We start from the raw sequence: 15,098 nt of genomic DNA on the forward strand, positions 1-15,098 counted from the left end.
AAAATCAGAACTGACGCATTAAGAAACGCAGTTGCCAAACTGCAAACATGAAGAACTTTTAAAGCAAATTTGAGTTTTACTGAAATTCAAGTGCAAGAAATTCCATGTAAAGCTTGAACACATTTCTAGAGAAAACGGACTAGATTAAACAGATATATTCAGTAACGCACCGGGTATTTGAAGAATATTCAGCTTCTTTTTAGCAGCAGCCACTGAAATCTTGGAAAGGGCTTTTTTTTGTGAATTTTCAGGCTGTAACCAATCTCTGTACTGTACTTCATCATTGACATGATAATTCCTGGGAAATTTATTGTATATTCATTCACAGTGGTACACCTAAGCACTTCATGAATTATCAGTTTCCATTCTTGCTGATTAGGTGATGAACTGTTGAGAGTATTTTCCAGCACTTCTGCAAACTTCTGTACTTGCCTAATTTCCCTTATAGCTATTCAGTTCTTGGGCTCAAAACAAAAAAAGTATTTTCAGAATTCTCAACCACATCTGATTTTCCTCAAATTTGAGTCTTACCATGGAAAGCAACTCCAACATTAGAGCTCTACCTCTCAAACAGATAATGGGTAAGTATATTCACAATAATAAATAAATAAATAAAACAGGGAATTCTGCTGAGAGTAGTACTTCTGGTGTGTGTAAGCTTCCACACATTCAGCCAATTTAGGCATCAAGCTTGAAAAAGTTGAAGCAAACTTGAAGAGGCTCTTCTGCTAGTCCGCGATCCTTTGGCAAAATATGAATGCATTCTAGGAAGTGTTTGGTGCCTTCTATTGTATTGTTCTTAATATGAACAAACTTCACCAGAGTGAAGTCACCAAGTCACCGTCTAGAGAATAAGTTCCTTTTCCAATTTTGATTATTATATTCTAGCTCCATAGGTAGCAGTTGCAAGCCAGTAACACTGTAAAAAACCTAAGTGGGACTGTGTGGCATTTAAGAAGCTGGCACTTGTGTTGTGGGGAAAGCAGTGTCGGCATGTGCAGGTCTCATAGGAGCCCGGGTACACGATGTCTGCGTAGCAATGAAGTCCCCCAGCACAGCAGCAAAGTGCTTGTAAACATTAAGTCTCCAAGACAGAGAGAGGGCTGCTGCACTTGTGTTACACATCTTTTTGCCTTCCATTCCCGGGCAGGAGGCTGATATTCAAGATTCTTGTTGCTTGCAGCATTTCAGCTCCAGTACTTTTAATGGCCTTTGTCCCTTTTATCCACTTACGGTGTGAGTTTATATCCTTGAATCTATATTGGCAAATAATTATCCAGTCTGCTGCAGAAGTCCAGCACAAAACTTCATGTGCCTTCCACATGCAACTGAGGCCCAAAATCAAAATTTGATAGTCTCAGAGAATAGCCTTTCCTGCTACCAAGCTCTGGGATTGGCCAGGTGAGTTTATATTTACAACATTCCACTATGTTAAAATCAGACATACAAAATGCAGTTCCTGGCATGACCTAAAAAGCCAGGTGGAAAATCACAATAATGTAATGTGTGACTGCATGCAGCTACATATCTACTGTAATGCAACTCGAAAAGACAGCATCTTATTTTATTCTACTGCCAATCTGAACATAATCAAATATCTGATTACTACCATTTCTTTAGAAAAGGCCACCTCCATAGAGAGGACGTCTCCCTAGCCAACTTCTCAGAGGGGGTTAAGAGGCCACCAGGAGGAGCTCTGGTTCCAAATCCCTCTAGCGGAAAGCTAGAAGCATGTCTCACTCAACATTTTAATCTCAGAGCTACCTTTGAGAAAAAGGCAGTAGCTCTGCTCCATTTTTTCTTGGGACTCCAGAAGCAGCTCCTCCACTGGGTGTCCACGTGTAGAAAGCCGGTCCTCTGAACCTCCTGCTGGTACTACCCAGCTGCTACTGGGTGGGGAGAGCAGAAGACAATCAGCAATGACTGGTCTGCAAAGAAAAGTGAGGGATTGGAACCACTAGTTTAGTACACAGATATCCGACCAAATCCATGAGACCTTCAAAAACATCTTTATTCGATTATTTTGCAGAAAGACTCCCAGGAAGCAGCCTCTATAGGCACACAATCCATCACAGTTTAAGTACATTTCTATTTCTCTGATAGTCAGGCACTTGGAAACAGGCTACAAAATGAGTTACACCACCAGAACTTAATTATCCACAGGGCTACTTCAGGTCTCTGTTATTTCAGAGCATTTTATAACCACTCTTCCATCACGCCAACCTAAGAAAAACATTGATGGCTGTTTCATTCAACCCAGTTACCCTCACAGAGATGAAGCTTAGGAGCCACCATGGAGGAGAAAACAAAGAGAAAAGGCAGCTTGGGGCTATTTTACACAGCAACCTTGTAATGGAGATAAGAAAACTCTGCTTCAACCACTTTCTCCCAGTACTTGCAATGCTCTTTTGACCTGTGCCACACTTCCATCATGCAAGTTCTTAAAGATAGAGGGAGGAGAACCAATACCAAGGCATAGATTAGCAAGTGCAGTACACACTCTGGTGTGACATTTGTGGTGGCCAGATGTGCTGGCAGATAGGCATATGTATGTGAGGATGGTGAGACACCAGAACAGGCTGTTCAGAGAAGCTGTAGATGGCCCATCCCTGGAAGTGTTCAAGGAGGGGCTTTGAGCAACCTGGTCTAGTGGAAGGTGTCCTGACCCACAGCAATGGGGTTAGAATAAGATGAACTTTTAAGGTCCCTTCCAATCCAAACCAAACCAGTCTATGATTCTATCGAACAGAGGCTGTGCTCAGCTTCAGCCCTTCTAGAAGTTAGACTGAAATCTGAGATCAAGAGATGAAAAGCCTGTTAGGAAAGCTGAAACCTTTGTTGTTCCTCCTCTAATGTGCTGTAGAAGGCTATGAAAAAGAACTACTCTTTACAGGCAATGGAAAAAGCAGTGAAGTACGTGTAAAGGCATAGGAAGGGAAACCTGAAGGTTTGTTGTCTCACTGGGGCAGGTGACTACCATGTTTCCAAGCTACTAAGCTGAACACATTGGCTTCAAGTTCACCCATGGATGAAACTTAAGAGATATTCCCAGGCAATTAAACCCTGCTAAGAGATGGGAGTGAAATACTGCTCACAAATTGAATTAAGTGTGATCACAAGAGATGTCCCATACAAATACAGAAAGATTCATCACCACTTCCAAGTTTCTTTACATTCAACAGTCAACAACACATCTACTTCACACAAGACAGCAAAGGACTTAAAACAATTTGGAAAGTCTGAGCAATGAAATCAGTAGAAAACTTGAAAGGATTTTCTAAAATTAAAGTCATAATTGTGCAAATCACCTCTTGAGAACTTATTTTGAAAGACTCCAACATTATGATTTGTGAAGTTCCCAAAGAATTGTTTGTTTCTTAAATGTACATTAATTTGCACTTATGAGACTTGCCTGGCCACTAGAGGTTCAGGGAGACCCATCTAAAATAGCACCAAACAGACAGCAAAAACATTCTGTTCACAAGTCTTCACTGTTTTATTCTATTGTAGGTGTTGTCATGAACCTTTATATGTAATCTGGAGCCCTAACAAGCAAGAATTAAAATCATTACAAGCATTACATAAAATATCAATTCTTTTTCCCAGCTGTGCTCATATGATCAAAATACTCTGTTCTAATAAATAAGTCAGTGGTTTGTAAATCTGTTTACAAGGCACTGAAGGTGAAATATATGTAGTTTAGTTGGGCTCAAACAGCTAAACAACAGCTATGTTATAGCGGCATTATAATTTCCCCAAAGCATTATGGGATAACATGAAATCATTCTTCTGCAAGAGAAGGATAAATAACACTTTCATTAGAATATCTTCTCCTGTATTGGGCAGGTCAAAACAGTTAATAGAGTTAATGATCTGGACTCAGGAAAAGGAGGCAGTTTAAGAACACCCCAAAGAATAGGTGTCCCACTCATAGTCTTCTATTTCTTTTATTTGCGTAAGTTTCTTTTTTTTATTTTTAAGACAAGAGTCTTGCAGCTTGGGTCTTCCTGTGTTTCAATGATGCATTATCTTATGCAAAGTCAAAGTCAGCAGGGGAAGGAAGAGAGAATGGGAGAGCTGGTGAGCACTGCTGGTGTCTGCATGAGTACAACTGGACTGTCCATGGCCCCGGGGCTGGGGCTCAACTGTGATGTAGCCATTGATGATGCGGATCCGGGGAGGAGGATCAGTAGCACTGCAAGGCAAGACAAAAATATCAGTCCTGACCCAGCCCACAACTGCCCAACAGCCACAGAGCAGGAGGGGCTCGGCCTCTGTGATCCACTGTCACTTTTCTGGGTCTCTTATACAAGTTACACACTGACCAAAAGTCTGTGCCTCCTAAGTGCAGAGTGCTGTCTTGTCCCTTCTTAAAACATGCAGACAGCTCCCACACCAGCCCACAAGGACAAGGTGCTGCCCAGCCAAACTGAGAAGTAGACTTGAGGGGGAACAACAGTAAAGAGACTGAGGAGGGTGATGACAGCAAAATACCAAAAATACCTGCCCTGTGTCAAGTCTACCCAGACTACCCATTGCTCCCACATAGTCAGTCAGGTGGGTAAGATGACCATATTCCCAGCCCCTGCCAGCTAAGAAGAAAATAGATAAGAACAAAACAAGTGTTGTTGCAGAGGAATATCACTGCAGGGGAACTTGCTAAGCACAGCTAGAGTGAGGCATCTGTTTTCTGAGTACATCTTCCTCAGCCATGCTTCCTGCACCTTAGCATGGACTCATCTTGTTCTATACTGTATGATCTCTTCCACAGGTCAGGAACTAAAAAGATTTATATAACGTACTTTAAACAGAGGAAGAATGCCTTCCAGAAACATATCCTAGATCACCACATTCCAGAGTATCTGCCAGTGGCAGAGAGTATTCTGACATAATGGTGAAAAAGCATTAGAATTAGCATTAGAGCATACATGAGCTGAGCTCCCATAATGGTAATACATGATGGAGGAGAGAAATTTGTATGCTCCAGGCTGCTAATGCCAACTGACCTGAACTAGGGGAGATCACATACCACAGCATGTCAAGAGCCAGAAGGGTTAGGTACTACACAAGTTGTTGCTCCCTTTGGCAATGGACTGAAAGCAAGGCTTGACATCACAGCTGTATGACTGACATATCCCCCAGGACCACTTGGTGCTGTGTAGAACCTGAAGACAAATCTGGACAAAACTAAAAGCAAGTTCACCTGGCAAAAAAACAAGTAATTACTGCACCCAATCCCCATCTGCTGTGCACCATTCTTGTCTAATTTCAGTCCACTAAGCAAAAATGCTTTGGGAAAGGGAAGGAAATTACTATCCTTTTCAAAAATACTTTACTCTTCCTTAACCAAAGGGCTCCCCAGAAGATCTGAACAAAAGACAGAGAGAAGCCAGCTGGCAGCACATCAAGGAAATACAGCTGCTAACTGATGCATACAGGGGCACAAACCACAGCCATTCTGCCAAGCCCACTACAACTCTACTAAATCACCTGAGCTGCACCTTTCACATTTTCAGGCTCACAGGAGAAATCACAGAGACTGAAAATACTGCATGAATATTGCCCAGGTACAAGGAGAACATATGCCAGGAATAATAGTTTCATCTATGCAGCAGCTTTTGGATAACAGTCCAAGGCCTTGATCTGTATCATCTACCACTGGACCCAGCCTTCCATGAAAGAGAGGACTGCCATAGGCTCACAGTCCCTCAAATTCAAATGCAGAATGATCTAGACAAGACCTCCACTTCTTTTATGCCTGGTTTTCCACAGATCTAACTATGCAAAGGAAAAAAAAAGCTTTTTCTGCCACTAAAAGCACAAGAAACCTTGTGCAAATGCTTCAGAAACAATCAGAGCAGTGGAGGTCGGATCCTGTCCACAGGATATATCCACCCCTGCAGAAAGGTCTGTATTAAACCATCTAAGTTAAAGTCCAGCTTGCAGACAAGCCATCCTCCCCGTCCCCACCCATTAGCTACCTTTCTTCAAGACGAACCCAGAGATCGTTAAATTGTCGCAGTCTTTGCTTCTTCTGCTGCTTCTTCTTCTTCTTCTTTTTATACTTCCTGTCTACTTTCATGAGCACATCAATGCTGTCTGGGAATAGCAGGTGAGGCAGGAACTCTTCCTCCTCCTCTTCCTCCTCCTTCTGGGGGTGCAGTGGGAGCTCATGGGACATGACATAGGGACTATGTGATGATGAAAAGGCTAACAAGGTTTTGGGGGATTTTCGGCTGGAAGAAAGAGAGAACACAGATAACATTTAAAAGGGCTTCAAAGGCAAAATCCTGTAACAGATACTATCAAGGCATATACATATAAAATAGGTATTTCTCTCTGGATGCTCATTTCTCTACCTTGTATTCCTGCTCCCTCTTCCATAAGTCAATATTGATTTTGTGATCAAAACAGTGCTCTTTAGCAAAAAAAATATTTGGAAAAGAGGCAGTCTGTAACAGAGAAAAGAATGTAGTCTGGATAAGGGTGGAGTAACTCTAGGTAATAAGCCTGCATATCTAGAAAGCGACAAAAATGGAATCACTTCTTCTTCAGCATCAAACCACACTCCTCTAGTCTGATGTGCTGCAGAACACAGACCAGATTATTCCTTTCAACATTCCTGCCCAGAGCAAACTAACTTAGGAGATAAGGGGAAGGGGCAAACAAAACAACTAAAGCACCAGCTATGAAACCAGTTCTGGATCAGCAACTCTCAGTGGTGGAGAAAGTAAGAAACAAGCTATAGAAACACATCTGAAAATCACCACTTTTGAAGGGAAATTCTTAGCATACTATTAACAGTAACCTGGTTGCATGCTGGACCCAGAGAAGGCTGAGGTTCTCAATGACCTCTATATCTCAGTGTTCAATGGCAAGTGTTCCAGCCAAGCTGCCCAAGTCAGGGAAGGTAAACGGGAGTATGAAGATCCTAAGCACAACGTAGGAGAGAATCAGGTTTGAGACCATTTAAAGAGCCTGAATGTGCACAAGTGCATGAGATTCATGCCTCATGAGATTCATCTCTGAGTTCTAAGGGAGCTAGCAGGTAAGTTGCTGAGCCACTATCAATCATTATTGAAAACTTGTGGCACTCAGATAAAATTCCCAACACCTGGAAAAAGGGAAATAGAACCCTTATTTTTAAAAAGGAGAAAGTACAAGTCTCACCTCTGTGTCAGGCAAGACGATGGAGCAGATTCTCCTGAAAACTATGCTAAAACAAACAAACAAAAACCAACGAGGTTATTTGTAACAGCCAACATGGCTTTACCAAGGGCAAACAATTCCTGTTAAGTTTGATTATCTTCTCTGATGGGGCTGCAGCTTTGATGGATGCAGCAGAGCAACTGCCATCATCTGCCTGGACATAGGCAAAACATTTGACACTGTCCCACGACAGCCTTGTCTCCAAACTAGATAGACATAGATTTGATGGATGGGTTGCTTGATGGATAAAGAACTGGCTGGATGGCAGCACACAAAAAATTGTGCTCAACAGTTCCTTGTCCACATGAAAAACAGTGATGAGTGGTCTCCCTCAAGGGTCAGTACTGGCACCATTGCTGTTCAAGATCTTTGCCAGTAACATGGACAGTGCGATCAAAGGCACTCTCAGTAAGTTTGCCACCAACACCAAGTTCTGTGGAGCAGTCAACATGCAGACAGGAAGCAATGCCATCCAGAGGGAGCTGGACAGGCTGGAGAGGTGGGACTGTGCAAACTCCATGAAGTTCAACAAAGCCAAGTGCAAAGTCCTGCACCTGGATCAGAGCAACCCCAGACAGAGCTACAGATTAAGTGGATTGACAGCAGCCCTGAGGAGAAGGACTTGGGGGTGATGGTTGATGAAAAAAGCAACATGACCCAGCCATGGGCATTCCCAGCCCAGAAAGGCAATGGGATCCTGGGCTGCATCCAAAACAGTGCGGGCAGCAGGGGAGGGAGGGGATTCTGCCCCTCTGCTCTGCTCTGGTGAGACTCCAGCTGGAACCCTGCATCCAGCTCTGGGTTCCTCAGCATAAGAAGGACATGGAACTGCTGGAGTGAGTCCAGAGGAGGCCACAACATTAGTAAGAGGACTGGACGTGTGAGGACAGACTGAGAAAGCTAGGTCAGCTCGTTCTGGAAAAAAGAAGGTTGTGTGGAGACCTCATAGCAGCTTCCCAGTATCTGAAGGGTCCTACAGGGAAGCTGGAGAGGGACTCTTTGTCAGGAATTGTAGTGACAGAAGTAACAGATACAAACTGAAGAAGCAATGAATTTAGGCCAGGTATTGGGAATAAATTCTTTACTGTGAGAGTGGTGAAATACTGAAAGAGGTTCCCCAGAGAGATTGTGATGCCTGAACCCTGGCATTTTTCAAAGCCAGGTTTCATAAGACCTTCAGCAAGCTGGCCTAGTGGGAGGTGTACCTGCTCATGGCAGGGGGATTAGGACTAGATGATCTTTGAAGTCCTTTCCAATCCCGTAACATTCTATGATTCTGCAACTAAGGAATCCTTTGGGCCATCTAGTGTGCATCAACTGAAAGAAGATTAGTTTTGGCACCAAGTTCACTCTCTTGTCATTTTTTTTTTTTATGAAGGTAGATGGTACAAAGCAGTGAATGCACAGCCTTTACAAAACGTCGTGTCAGAAGACATGTCTGACACGTAAGAAACCAGAGCTCAACACACCATTGTGGCATTGGCTTCTAGTGTTGATCTGCAAAAGGGTGTAATGCTGTCCTGCCACTCAGATAAAGCACACCAAGGAGCATGAATGGTGGTCTTAGTGAATTTTACAGACAAGTATGGAGGTCTACATTAAGGGAAGAAAACTGAGAAATTGCATCTCTCTCATAAGCAGAGCCAAGATTTGCACACTTTTATAGCAGGTAAGGAGGGAGTGGAAATCAGGCCTTAGCCTTCCAGCTGCCCAGATCCTGTATTAGGCTGGCAGCTTTATTAGGAATTTCAAAGGAGCTCCAGCAAGTAAGACATGTCACTGAGACTATCTGCATGTAAAAACTGTCTTACAAAACAAATCTTGGAAACACGAAGTTAAGCTCCCAGAAAAAGCTCTCAGGGCTATGACTACTCAGCTTCCTGCAAAGGTGATAAATTGAAATAAACAACAATCAGCTCCACCCTGATTACTGAAGCTCTGTTTCTTTATTCTTAGAGCAAGCAACATCTCATCTATACTCTAAGGCAGGCAGTCTGCAGTGTCCTATTCACTCATAGCTTTGCTGGCCACATTTCTCATTGTTTGGAACAATTTTCCCTCTTTACTTATTTATGAGCATCTTGGACAAAACCACAAACTCAAACCACTCTGTGTATACACAGAACCTAGCAGGAATATCTGACTGATCTTTATGGCTTTATGGCTATGGAGATGTAACAGTCTTCTGTAACAAAAGTGCAGACTGACTTGGGCTGAAATCCAGAAAAGTAACAGAAAACCACAGACCACCAAGCAAAAATCTGCCTTTAAACAATGAAACTTTCCCAGAACTGCGCTCCTTTTTCAGCTTCCAATGGCATGAAAAGGAGGAGGTCTGGAAGGAGACATATTTCAGCATGGATGCAGTTTTCAAGCTAGCCCATCGCTGTAAGCCCACTTATTTGATAGCAAATAGAGAGTAGTTCCTGCAGAAGAGGAAATGAAGTTGTGGACTAGAACATTGAGAAAGTAGATGGAAAACAAAGATAATATGTCTTATTTGCTGCAAGGAAAATAAGAGTGATCACATTATATGAGAGTCTGCTGCAGAATAGACCTTGGGTTATCAATCTCATTAAAAATCACTGTGGTGTCACAATCAGTCACACTTCATCACCTCTGACCTGTCATGACCCTTCAGCTCTTCTCCTCAGCTGCTTCACATCACCTACTCTTTAACTCCACCTTACAGAGCAATGATCTCTCATTGGCTCTCTCCAGCGACCTGATTTAATCTGTTCCAAGGTCTTCTGCCTATGATTCCCTTTTCCACCGTTTCTCTTCACTGTTTTTGCTCCTTAAATCACAGAGTAGGCAGTGTCCCACTCCTGTAGATTACAGTGTCATGCTGCCTGCAGCCTTCCCTACTGAACCCACGGCCACACCATGCTGGAGCTCAGCACTGCTACAGGTAGAAAGTGACCTACATAGCCAGACATTTATTCTGATAGATGTGGCCTCAGACACATCCATGCACCAAACCTCCTTTGCAACTCTTCCTGCAGGACATTCTTCTAGAGACCACTGGAAAAGGCACACAGGTTCAAGAGCCTGTCCTTCTTCCCCCCCAAGCCAATTCCCCCTCCTGTCACAGAAGCTAAAGGAGAGTCAGCAAACACCTTAATTATTGCTGTGATTGTGTTGAATAATTTATGATCTATAACTACATTCTAAAATCAGGAACAACAGCTATAGACCAAAGTGAGTCAGAAGGAGCTTGACTGAACTGGTGGCACTATTTATAAACCGCCCTTTACAATATTGCCTGCTTGGAGCACCTCTTTTGCCTTCCCTGCCTGGGAGACAACAGGGAGAAGGAACCTTTCTATCTCCTAGACTAGCAGCATCCACCCCATTTGCTCTGCAGATGGAAAGTTCATGTCAGGTAGCCCCGCTTGCTACAGGAAAATGAGTGTGACTATCCTGCATCCTTATTGGTTCCTACACACAGGTATCTACAACACACCTCACAAGGGACTTTTTGTTTAGCCAGAGCACAGGAAGCAGCAGACTGCTGCTGCAGTGAAATGTCATGTTGCAGGGAAAGGAGATGATTGCAGACTTCCTCCTTCTTTTATTGTAGATCCTCTCAGTCATTTAAATTCTCTGTCTCAGTCCAACCACTTGCATTTTTATCCTGTCTCTGTTATGAACAGTGAAATTGTCCACAGGTACTGGCTGGACTGTGTGCAGCACTATATAGGACAATAGCTGGACACAGTTAACACATTTATGTGATCAACACTGGGTTTACTGTCACAGGCTGCTCTGCTATTTGCTCCTAGAACAAGCCCAGGATAGCATCAATGAAATCTTCCTTCCAAGTCCTAGAACTCTGACACACTCTTGCCACAGGTCCTTTCCCTCACCTTAAATGCTCTTTCCTTTGAACCCACATTTTTCTTAAAATGTATTTTATATTTTTTGATCTGTTTCCAAGTCATTCAGAAATGTTAACGGTGAAGTGCCATCGTCTTACTCAGGTTTAATACTCCAGGAAAGATGTTCTGTCCAACGGTCCTAGTAAGAGATTTAAGATGCAACTAAAGCCAAACTGAGGGCTACTCAAGTAAGCTACTCCAAGTAACCTTGATATCAACCTTCCTAATAAGTGAAAATCTATCCCTCCTTTCTTCAGTTGTCTGCCCTTACAGTTACATATTTACAGAGCAGTATCAGATCTCATTTATTTTCAAGTTCGTATTAAGTTACCTTTCTTTAAGCTGTAAGAAGCTCTGCAGCTCTTTTTAGGAAAACCTAAGCTAAGAATAAAAAAACAACATGAAAATATCAATGCAAGCTCTTTTGGGTTTGTTTTTTGTTTTTTTTATCATCTCTGTAAACACTGATAGACTGGATTTTCTAGCACAACTCAAGTGTAACAGAATCATTAAGTCTTGTGCTTAAGCACAGGTGCTTCTCATTGTCAGACTACCTGCCCACTGGTAGAAACTGGGTTAGGGGCTGGCATTCATATAACCATGGGCTAAGTCTTGGATCAGTTTTTCTCAGTGCATGTAGAGTTAATGACGTATGTCCATGTCAAGAATCACTGCAAAAACACCACCTGCCAGAATTTCAATCTCATGTTTTCAGACAACAGCAAAGGTGGTATAAAGAGAAAGATGAAGCAATCAGAGTATGAGAAAAACAGCTGTTACTAATTTGCACCACCCATGAGCCCATGGAACACACCAAGACTCAACACTGTGCCCTCTGCACAAATCCTACCAAAAGGTGGTAGTCCTGCCTGAGAGTCCCATATTAGAAACATGGGGGAGGAAGGACAGAGATGTAAACAGGGACACTGCCTGGCACAGAAGATAAAAGTGAAACAGTACCATAATTGGGACCAGTTTCCAATTTTCTCCTTTGTGGTTTTTTAGCAGTGAAGAGTGACAGCTACATGTTTGATAAGTCTGGAGAAGAGGAAAGCAAAGATTGCAGACCCTAAGCTGGTGGCAAGAATTCCAGGAAGAGGTGAGTCAAAGCACAAGTAATTCTTGGTAGAGAGTGGAGGAGGAGATTATCTGGCATTCTGTAGTTACTGAAACCATGGAGGTGGATAAAAGCATCCAGTGAGAGATAAAAAGAAGCAGGAAGGGTATATCCCAAAGGACAGCTGCAGGATGAACCAGAACAGCAAGCACCTTAGCTTAAAAATGCAGAAGAAAGCAGGGGACATGAGAGCAATCAGTCATAGAGACAGCTTGCAAAGACTTTGGGCTGAGATTCTAAGCTGAGAGAGAGTAAACAGAAAGAATAAAAAATAGCAGTATAGAAGAAGGGGATTATTACAAGGCAGGGCAGTCAAACACATAAAAGAGAGGAAAAGAGAAACCTGGAAGCCTGTGTGGTACAAGACAGCATCCAGATCTGATGAACCAAGCATACATACTCTGCAGCTGTTAATTTAAGACTTAAAAACTTACAAGGATGAAAATTTATTAACAACAACAAGAACAACAACAAAAAAGGATAAAAAAAAAAAGAAAAAAAACCACACAACCCCCCCCAAAAAACCAAAACCAACCAACCAACCAACCAAAAAACAACAAAAAAAGGAACCCCCAAACCACAAAAAAAATCAACCGCAAAACCAACAACAAACCAACAAACCAAACAGCCCCAACCCCAACAACAAAACCCAAGAAACAAACAAAACAAACCCCAAAACAAAACCAAATAAAATCCCCTTTCCAAACTAGCTCATGGAAGAGAAAAGCAAACTGCTGGGAAGGAGAGAAAAAGCCTAGCTCACTCTTAGTTATAATTCCAGCTACCATTCCTACTTCATAATTATTTACAAACCCACTCCCCCAATGGCTGCTCAGCTAGGTAAAAGCATGCATTACTTGTTGATGGCTTGTCCAGCTGGAGTGTGTTCTACCTCGTACCCTTCTCTCCTCAAAACATCAATCACTGTGTTGTTGCCCATGAAGTGACCTGCAGTTAAAAGAAAAATGGTATCAGAACTCACCAACCACATGGGAAGAGGGAGAAGAACAACAAAGTCCTTCCTCTCATCACAGGAGGTCTGCCACACTCAAGGCAGGCAGGGCTTTATCACTCCCCATCAACATGCACCAGAAACACAGAATCTCTAATGACTGATTGCTGAACTTTCCCAAGGTCACTTCAATTACTACATTCAGCCTTTCTAAAATGCAGATGTGATTGCAATTACTGGGGTCCCACAGGTTGTTGCATAATGGGCTGCCCAGGGAGGTGATGGAGTCACCATCCCTAGAAGTGTTTAAGGAAAAACTGGATGTGTCACTTAGCACCATGGTCTAGTTGGCATGATGGTGACTGGTCAAAGGTTGGAATTAATAATCTCAGATGTCTTCTTCAACCTAACTGACTGTGTGATTATCAGGCCATTGTGTATAATTTAAGGGAATAAGAGATGAAGTTTGGACACCTCTGTTCAAGAGCAGCAAGTGAGTCTACCACTGGTGGTGATGCAAAGATTTTAACACTGTCCAGCATCACAAAGACACAGAGCTGTTGCTCAATATCACTGACCATTTTAAAATTATTAAGAATCATCCAACTGTAAAGAACAGAAAATCACTCTGAAAGCTGATGACTTAGATCAACCTCTTTCATTTCTTCATTGTATGCCACTGGGGCCAGAAACCTGACCTCAGCCATCTTGATAAAAGGACTTCGTTTAAGAAGGATTTAGATAGTTCTGCCCTAATTCTGTGATTTACATGTCCACTCCATTCTCAGACAGATTTTGTGACTGGTAAGATTGTATTTTGGCATCATAGTGACTACATGACTCAAAGGCTGCAGGCTTTCCTGACTGCTCTGCTCACAGAATGTCTCCCACCATCACTTTAACATGTCATCAGACCAGGCTGCTGAGAAGCAGAAGAAAGAGAACAAAGAGAGAACAAAGGCCTTGCACACTCCCTCATAGATCCAGCTTTCATAAAATATTTCTTCATTTAATGGCCTACATAAATTAAAATTGGCCTTTGGCAAATTATTCATTAGAGTGATCCCTTACCTCTGTAAATGTACACAGTGCTAAAACTGGTAAGTAAGTCCAGAAAAACTGTTTTCTGATAATAGTGTTCATAAATACATGGCAAGAGAACCAACCGAATGATTCTAGTAGCCAGGGAAAACAAGAAGTTATAAAGAGAATTCTAGCAGCGATGAGAATATCAGGAGACTAAACATAAGGAATTAATGAGTTTTCATTCCAAAAGTGGTTGAATGAACAGGAGCACAAAAATTCCAGCTTCTCATGCCACAACAACAAAGTGCTTATGATATACCATCTTAAAGCATGAGTTGGATGGTACCATTAGAGCACAAGATGAACTTTCCCCCCTGAGCCTAAGAGCATTAACCAATCTAGCTCAAATGAAACCTCTTAACTGAACACTGCAATGCACACCCACTGGGAACCATATTTTCACACACAGAAATTGGATTTTGTCCTACTTCCTCAGATTAAATTTTGTCTTCAGAAGTAAAGCTTAGGTACCATTACGTTGACCTAACCTAACACTGTTGGTATCTGTTGGCTCAGCTCCAGGTATGATTAACCAAGAACTCCCTCATGTCAGCAAAAAAGACCAGTTGCAGCAGGAATGGCTGTAATGAAATATTGTAATTGAGTAAAATTAGCTACTGTAAAACAAACACTAGGTACGTAAGATGCCAGACCTAGTTTCTATCTCTCACCTTTAACACAGAGGAGAAGTATGTGCAAAGAGAAGGCGACAGGGATTCATTCCTCCTTCCCTATCTCCACGCAGCAAAGGAAGGGGTGCTTCCAAAGGGTGATCCATTCCTTGCAAAGGACAGGGAGGTAGGACAGCTTGGACTTGTAGAGAAGCACCTCTCAGCTGACAGGGTAGGGGCAG

General features: G+C 42.5%; 1 protein-coding gene across 2 annotated transcripts in view; it reads right to left on the reverse strand.

Moving 5' to 3' along the window:
• Positions 1-3,477: 3,477 nt before the first annotated feature.
• The window catches only part of TRABD2A (TraB domain containing 2A), a 75,934-nt gene continuing 64,313 nt past the window's right edge, over positions 3,478-15,098 (reverse strand). For both annotated transcript variants that reach the window (XM_088155983.1, XM_088155982.1), the window contains 3 exons: positions 13,065-13,155; positions 5,982-6,236; positions 3,478-4,195 (listed from right to left, as the gene is read on the reverse strand). In XM_088155983.1, coding sequence (XP_088012109.1) covers positions 4,015-4,195; positions 5,982-6,236; positions 13,065-13,155 — 527 coding nt within the window. In that variant the 3' untranslated portion in view covers positions 3,478-4,014. The remainder of the gene's footprint in view (positions 4,196-5,981; positions 6,237-13,064; positions 13,156-15,098) is intronic.

Source organism: Sturnus vulgaris, chromosome Z, assembly GCF_052056855.1.
Source record: "Sturnus vulgaris isolate bStuVul1 chromosome Z, bStuVul1.hap1, whole genome shotgun sequence".
In the NCBI taxonomy this organism is placed as follows: domain Eukaryota; kingdom Metazoa; phylum Chordata; class Aves; order Passeriformes; family Sturnidae; genus Sturnus; species Sturnus vulgaris.